The 8,053-nt window shown below is 57.4% G+C and overlaps 1 protein-coding gene across 3 annotated transcripts in view; it reads left to right on the forward strand.

Annotated features, from left to right (window-relative positions):
- LOC122368926 (E3 ubiquitin-protein ligase TRIP12-like) overlaps window positions 1-7,448 on the forward strand; it is an 82,742-nt gene extending 75,294 nt beyond the window's left edge. For all 3 annotated transcript variants that reach the window (XM_043343248.1, XM_043343249.1, XM_043343250.1), the window contains 8 exons: window positions 234-537; window positions 919-1,028; window positions 1,339-1,651; window positions 3,017-3,227; window positions 3,807-4,174; window positions 4,480-4,620; window positions 5,489-5,660; window positions 6,300-7,448. In XM_043343248.1, the coding sequence (XP_043199183.1) occupies window positions 234-537; window positions 919-1,028; window positions 1,339-1,651; window positions 3,017-3,227; window positions 3,807-4,174; window positions 4,480-4,620; window positions 5,489-5,660; window positions 6,300-6,496 (1,816 nt within the window). In that variant the 3' untranslated portion in view covers window positions 6,497-7,448. The remainder of the gene's footprint in view (window positions 1-233; window positions 538-918; window positions 1,029-1,338; window positions 1,652-3,016; window positions 3,228-3,806; window positions 4,175-4,479; window positions 4,621-5,488; window positions 5,661-6,299) is intronic.
- The last annotated feature ends 605 nt before the right edge of the window (window positions 7,449-8,053 follow it).

Here is an 8,053-nt window from a genome sequence, read left to right on the forward strand (position 1 = left end):
TCATCCTTGCTTGCGTTCTCGCTCTAATCTGCCCGTTTTGCCCCGCTCTAGCAAGCCTGTCTGCCCGTCCTAACCTCCCCGTTCTGACCTCGTTTCTCCGTCCTGACTCCCAATATCCATCCTACCTCCCCGTCTCCCCTTTCTGACCTTTGCGTCTTCCCGCTCTAACGTCCCGTCTGTCCCGTTCTGACTCCCCGTCTCCCCGTTTTAACCTCCCCATTTTCCCATTGCAGTCCGGCGCCGGAGGAGAGCTCGCAGTCGGCGGCCCGCGGCGGCGGCTCGCACGCCAAAAAGGGCAGCAAGAGCGGCGCCAGTAAACACGGCGGGAAGCGGCGCGACGAGCTGTGGACGGAGGGTGTAGCGCCCGAGCCGGCCTGTCCCCTACTGCCCTACCTGACGGCGCGGCTGCCGGAGCATGTAACAGTCTCGGACCCGTGTCTGGAGACGCTGCACCTGCTGCGGCTTCTGCATGCGCTCAGCAGACACTACGGGAGCCTCTATCAGATGAGCAACTCGGCACCGCTCATCGCTCAATCGGTGAGTGAACGCGAGGAGTGTGTGTGTGTGTGGGGGGGGGGGGGTCACTGACACATGGAGCGTATGGGGGGGGGGAGGGGAGGGTTCACTGACCTGTGGACAGTGTGGGATGGTTTGGGTCGTGGTGGTTTCCCATTGGAGATTGGAAGTCTGCGCGAGTATACGCTGTGTAGCTCCGTGACCAGTTTGGAGCTGTCGGCCACAAATCATCCGGTCTCAGTCTGTGATGGCCCCCCGTCGACCGTAACGGACTCGGTAAGCCCGAGTGGATCAACTGAAATGGCCGCCGGCCGCTGGACGGATCGCCCGCTGGCGCGCGGCCGCTGGTTACGAACCTCTCCCCGCTTACACACTCTGACTGTGGGGTGTCTGGTCCAACAGGAGTTCATCAACAGCAAGGTGTCGGCGAAGGCGAACCGGCAACTGCAGGACCCTGTGATCGTTATGACGGGCAATACGCCGCAGTGGCTGCAGCAGATCGGTCTGGCCTGGTGAGAGCGATGGGAGTGGGGAGAGGGACGGATGGGAGGCGAGAAAAGTTACCGGTGGGGAGAGCTGGGTTGGTTTCTCCTGGGTTAGTATGATGTTAGGCTAGTGGTCGTTTTCCTCCCTGCTCTGTAGCCCCTTAGATGTGGTGAGTAGGTTATCAATGTTCTCATGCCTGTACCTCCTGATCTTCATTTTCTCTGGTGACGTGCTTTATTTGCTATCTCATCACTGGTGTCATCATTATTCATCTGCCCTTTGCCACCGTTCCGCGCCGCGCCGATCGCTGACCATCTCCTCCGCTCGTGTCGGCAGTCCGTTCCTGTTCCCGTTCGACACGCGTCAGCTGCTGTTCTTCACGTCCACATTCGACCGTGACCGGGCGCTGCTGCGTCTGATCGAGAGCTCGCCAGAGCTGCAGGCCGCCGACTCCGAGGACCGCATCGCGCCCAAACTGGAGCGTAAGAAGCGCACAGTGTCGCGAGATGACCTGGTGCGCCAGGCTGAGGCGCTGATGGCCGAACTGGCCGGCTCACGGGCGCTGCTCGAAGTGCAGTATGAGAACGAGGTGGGCTCCGGCCTCGGACCGACGCTGGAGTTCTACTCGCAGGTCTCACGAGAACTGCAGGTGAGGATCAGAGGAGGGTAGGGAATTTTAGGGGAGACTGGAGAGAATGAAGTGGGTAGGTCTGGTGACGGTAAAATCAAATGGAGTTCGATTTATCTCGGCTACACAAGACACCATCCACACTAAGGATTATAAATAAGAAAATAAAAAAAGAGTTTTGATATTCTACGAAGTCTACGAGTGTTGCAACCTGTTTTGTTGCTTTTAGATTCGAGAATGATTAATGTGACATATCGAAGTATCGCTGAAATTCGGCTCACGGTCGTTCTTTTGGGCTACCAGTGTATACATTGCGGCTATTTCCAAAACGGAACATTCGGTGATTCAGTCACCGCCGCCTAAACGTGGCGCCGTGCTATTTGCGCCGTCGCTGCCTCTGTGGTCCAACAGAGGTGGCTAAATCTGCCAATGGGAGCCGCCGTCTCTCCCGAGAGGCGGGAGGGAGGGGGAATTGAGTCAGCGGCGCGGAGCCTGTCGCCAGGCCAGCCCCGCAGAGCGCTGCTTCCGTCGGCAGAGTTTGTCGCCGCTACTGAATGGCGCCCGACCGCTGATGGGCCGCTTTGTGTACATTGGTAGGAAGTTTCAGAATGGATGGGTTTCATAGGTCAGAAACGGTTGCCAACCGCGCTGAGGTCACGACCTCTGAGTGATACTTGAAGTTAGACTGTGAGCCATTATGTTGCTAGGTCATCATTTAGCTATCATGTACCGTGCCTGAGTTAATTTATCGTGTTGTATGTCCGGCTGTCTGATGGCGTTCCCCTGTCACAACAGACGTTTTCTCCCAGTACAGAGTCTGACTGCCAACTTTCGGTGTCGTGGGCGTCCCTGCCGACTCGTCCCCCAAGACCCGAGTCCCGAACTCTCCGTCTCCCCGTGGTCGTGCCGTTGTCTTTGTCTCTCTGGGTTAGCGGTCTCTTGTCTTTCTGGGACCTGTTGTCTATCTCCCCGAGGGAACCCGCTGTCTCCGTTCCCCTAGGGGATTCGACGAGTTACTGTCTCCCCGAGTACACCGGTCAGCGCGTGGCTGACAATGCCTTCTGTCAGACTTCCTGTACTCTGCCGTAACGTCTGTCCGTGCCGAACCACCTAAGCAACACCCTCCGCAACTTCTGTGGTTCACGTAACCTATGATTCGTGTGTAACCTCTGCATGACCTCTGAGACCTAAGACGGTGACTGTGACCCCGTTTGACCCCATGTGACCTCTAAATGACCCCTGCCCTTTGCAGCGGGCGGACGCGGAGCTGTGACCCCTTCGGTGACCCCCGTGTGACCTCTGTGTGACCCCTGCCCCCTTGCAGCGGGCGGACGCGGAGCTGTGACCCCTTCTGTGACCTCTATTTGACCCCTGTCCCCTTTGCAGCGGGCGGACGCGGAGCTGTGGCGCGGAGATCGGTACCGGCCGCCGGCCGAGATCGTCACCGACAAACTCGGACCATCGTCATCATCCGCGTCAGCCCCAGTCGACACAGCGGAGTACATCCACGCGCCGCTGGGACTCTACCCGGCGCCCGTGGCCAGGTCGAGCAAGTCGGGAACGGTGACACGGCTCAAGTCCAAGTACAAGTTCCTCGGTAGGTGGACGGAGGGTGGTCAGGGTGAAGTCGTGGTGCTGAAGGGTCGGAGGGCTGGTGGATGGGCGGTGGGATAGGCTGGTGGATGTTTGGTCGAAGGGCTGGTGGGTGGGTGGCTGGTGGGAGGGGAGGAGCAATGATAACTGGGTGGGAGTTACATTGGGGATTGTTATGTAGCTTACTCGCAAGCTTGTGGTGTGTGGCTTTTGTATGGCGAGTTTAGGCTGATTTATGTAGCACTGTGCTTTTCTGTACAGAGGTTATGCTGTTGCTATGTTGTCGGAAAGGTCAGACGGCATTGTGGGTTGCCGAAGCGGGGCCTTGTCGACCATTTTGGCTGCCACTGGCGGTGATATACTGGGCACTTGCGGTGACTTGCCGGGCTGCAATGGAGGCCAGTGGCCGCACTATACTCGACGTGCGCTCACGCTCGTACTGGAGCTTATTTGGAAATGCACTTACGCTGTCGGCCCCGTACCCGCGGTGTTAAGTGCGCGGAGACTGCCTCTCGTGTCATTCCCTGTCGCTGGTCGCTGCCCAGGGTCTCTATTCGTTATTTGACAACCCGTTCCTCCGCAGGTAAGCTGATGGCCAAGGCGCTGACGGATTTCCGTCTGCTGGACCTGCCGCTGAGCGTGCCATTCTACAAGTGGCTGCTGCGCCAGGAGCGCTCCATGACACTCCAGGACGTGCACCTACTGGACCCGTCGCTGGCGGCCACGCTGTCGCAGCTGGCGGCCGTGGCGCGGCGGCGCCGACACCTGGAGGCCGACCAGACGCTGACGGCCGAGCAGCGCCGCGCCGCCATCGAGGCGCTCGGCGTCGACGGCTGCTCCGTGGAGGACCTGGGGCTCGACTTCACGCTGCCCGGACACTCGAGCATCGAGCTGAAGCGGGGCGGCCGGGACGAGCCGCTGACGATACACAACCTCGACCAGTACCTCAAGGTGGGATCCGCTGTTTGTTCCACTGTCCCACTGTCTGTCCTACTGTCCCATCGTCTGCAACCTGGACTAGTGCCTCCAGGTGCGGATCGTGTGGGGTCCTTTGCTGTCTCGATGGTTGGCTGCATTACAGTACTTTTGCTTTTGTGGCTATTTACATAAATTTGTATTAGTGAGTCCATATTGTATTCTAGTATGTTTTTTCACCGTCTAATGTCACTGATCCTACGCTGCTGTTCTAACTCGATATGCTGTTCTGGCACCTCATGTGTCGCTCCGTCTGACCCTACCTTTCACTTTATCCACAGCTGCTGACTCACTGGCTGCTTTACGAGAGCGTCTACCGGCAAATGGAGGCGTTCAGAGAGGGCTTCGAGTCGGTGTTCCCGCTCGAGAACCTGGGCATGTTCTTCCCTGAGGAGATTGACAGCCTGTTCTGCGGCAGCCAGGTCAGTTATGCTCCGGGTGCAGACAGTAGCGGCGGCAGGGGTGGAGTTCTGTAAGATACGCAGAATGGGCGCCGATGACCATCGTAGTCCGGGCGCCCTAGACCCCCCAAATTATCATATGATCACAAATGTGCGAGTCCTGTGTTATATGTATCTCATCGGGCGATTTATATGGTAGATATCGACAGGTACGATGTCGAGACCGCCCTCCGTATGAACCAAGTGGTGTTTATGTAGCTGCAGGCGAAGGGGATAAGATTGCTGTCATTCCGGTAACGAAGCAGGCGTGGGTACGAGAGTGGTGCACTGCGGTGGCGGAAACACTGAGTTATGATGTGCACATTGGTTATCGACCGTCCCGGGGTCTGCGGCACGCAGAGAGAGAGGGAGAGAGAGAGAGAGAGAGAGAGAGAGAGAGAGAGAGCCGTCGGCACTGCGTGCAGCTCTGCAGTGGCTGTGAGGACCAGTTTTTGCCCGACCCGGTGCAGTATGTGGCTCTATTGATGCAGGTCGGGGAGTGACTCCCCCGGGAGACCACGCTGGCGAAAACACGGCCCCGCACAAAGGCATGGTAATGACCGGGCCCAGACCGACTGATGGTTCATTCCTCACAGAGCTGAGCTGCCGGGGGGGGGGGGGGCATAGGGGGGATAGGGGATGAAGTCAGCTGCTGAGGTAGTCGGCGCGACTCTCAACTCCACTCTGGGCGGTACTAAGTGACCGTCGTCTCCCTTGTCTGAAATGTGTGACCCCTGTCTGATTCGTGTGACCACTATCTGGACTCTGACCCGTGCGAACTCTGTCTGACCTATCTGAACTCAGACCTGTCTGACCCTTCTGACCCCCGATCTAACCCGTGTGCCCCCAGGAGAGCTCGTGGGATGAGCGGACGCTAACCGAGGCGTTCAAGCCGGACCACGGTTACACACACGAGTCGCCGGCCATCAAGCGTCTGGTGCGCGTGCTGACAGAGTTCAGCGGCGAGCAGCGGCGTCAGTTCCTCAGCTTCGTCACCGGATCGCCGCGTCTGCCCGTCGGAGGTGAGAGCGACGGAGGAGAGAGAGGGGTGGAGGGGTGAGAGCAACAGGCTGGGTCGGGAGGGGGCTCGGTGGATGCCTGGGCTGGATGTGGTAAGACGTGTTTACTCATGCTCACTCGTCAAGAAGGTGACAGGGTTCAGCCAAACTCTGGTCCACGCGTGCATGTTGTTTGTGTCCTTTCATCCCATTTGTCTTGAGCCTTTGTTATAGAGATGTCAATCGGATGCCAACTTTTTGGTATACCGATACCAAACCGATACCAACTTGGTATTTGGTATTTCAATCGTAATGTGTTTGGTATTTTGTTGGTATCATAAGCCCTCACTAAAGTATAAGAGGCTAAGAAATCGGTAAAAAGTTGGTATATCCCTCAGTTTCCCAAGTTGGTTTGGTTTTGGTATTTTCCCATGGTTTTGGTTGGTATTTGGTTTGGTATCGGTATTCCGATTTTCCGTAATTGACATCACTACTTTGTTAGTCGTGCTGAACTATTTGGAATACGAAGTGCAATTCGGGTTCGTGTGTAGTGCATAGAAACGGCCAATGAGTTGTTGGTCATTTCCTCGCTATACATCTTGAGCTCGCGTACCACTCCCATGTCAATGTTCCCGTCTAACCCTGCCTTTGTTGTCGCCACAGGGTTCCGGGCGCTCTCGCCGCCGCTCACCATCGTCCGTAAGATCGTGCAGCCGAACGAGAACCCGGACGACTTCCTGCCGTCCGTGATGACGTGTGTCAACTACCTGAAGCTGCCCGACTACACCAGCCTCGAGATCATGGCTGAGCGCATCGCCACCGCCGTGCGCGACGGACGGCTCAGCTTCATGCTCTCGTAGTGCGGCCGCCGCCGAGACGCGGGCGGAGAACTTGTGATATAGCGGAGACACACTCACACACGCGGACTGACACGTACACGTTCACCAAATATGGCGACGGGCGTCGCCGCGCCGACGGCCGCCCTCGCTCGATCCAGACGCTTTCTGTGTTTTTACCCGAGCTTTTCTAGGATGATGTGCCGCTCTCTGTGCGCCGAGGGCGGCTGTGGTGCCGGCGACGGCCGGGCGGCGCCGTGGCGGCGGAGGCGGCGGCTGGGCGCGCTTTGATACCGTTTTCCACGCACGGGCGGTCACTGGGCCGGCTGGACTGGGGTTTGCGCCGTGCCGGTGCCGCCAGCCGGCCGGGCGGTGGCCGCCGCCGTGTATGGACGGTCGGCGAGTCATGCCAGCCAGTATTGGCGGTGATAGCGGCGCCGGGCGCCGAGCCGTGTCATTCTGTTCCGCTCTCCCCGGTCGGACGACGGCCGCGATGTGGCGCCCTCGCGACGGCGACAGTGACGCCACCAGACGCCCAGAGGCGGCCAACACTGGCCGCGCGGCGGGCCGTTTTGTAAAGAGCGGTACGGTGCGGTCGCCAGACGGGCGAAATGTTACAGCGGCGCGCTGACTAAAGAGGCGGCGCCCGTAGTGTCTGTGCCTGGGCATACAGAAGTGCCCGCCGAATCCAGAGACTTGTGCAGGGACTGCGAGTTGCGACCGAGTGTAAGAGGGACTCTGTGTACTGTCCGAGCTGTGTACGCGTGTGAGAGGAGTGACGAGTGAGGTGTGCAAAGTGTGAGATAACCGAGAGGTGGGTGGGGACCGCCGGTGTTGGCGGCACTCTCAGACATTGTGTGTGCGCGTTCCAGAGAACAGCTGAGTTTGTTTACATTGAAGTAGTGCTAAATTTCTGTTCGACCTATTACAGTTTGTGTCCATGAGAAAAGGGCTGAATACACTGTGAGGCCTCCAACCATGTTTGGAGGATGGATTTGGGGTAGGCGATGAGATCATGTGACGACCGCGGCTCAAGATGTGGCCACCAAACTGGCTGAGACGTTACGGCAGTTGGTTATGCACACTTACGGTCGTGCAACGGAAGGACGCTGACGACCTGTGACAAGTTCACTTGACGATATCAGCTTTGGAGTAACTGGCTCGGTACGATGATATCATTCATGAATTTTTACAACAGACAATGCATATAAGCAGTCAGCCTTTCAGCGTTTTCATACGACAATATCAATATCATGATGGTTTATTAATGACAGAATCAACAAAACATAGCAGCGAGTTGTTTCTTCAGTAACCATGACACCGAACACCACTTACCAAAGGATTCTACGGCTGTCATTTGCCTGAGTGTCTTGGAAAATTGACATTGAGTCCATCCTCTAATATCGCACTTGTGACCTAGATAAAGGTGTGCGTGCACTGTGCACATCGTCAAAGGGCGTCAGAGTGTCAAATATGTACATTTGCAGCGCCATCGACCAGTTGTGTTTGGCTTCACTGGTCCGTGTCGCGATGTTCCATCGGGTCAGAAGTGCCACCGAGTCCGCCACCAGTGTTGGCCCG

The sequence above is a fragment of the Amphibalanus amphitrite genome, unplaced genomic scaffold (assembly GCF_019059575.1).
Source record: "Amphibalanus amphitrite isolate SeventyFive unplaced genomic scaffold, NRLGWU_Aamphi_draft 000990F_arrow, whole genome shotgun sequence".
In the NCBI taxonomy this organism is placed as follows: Eukaryota; Metazoa; Arthropoda; class Thecostraca; order Balanomorpha; family Balanidae; genus Amphibalanus; species Amphibalanus amphitrite.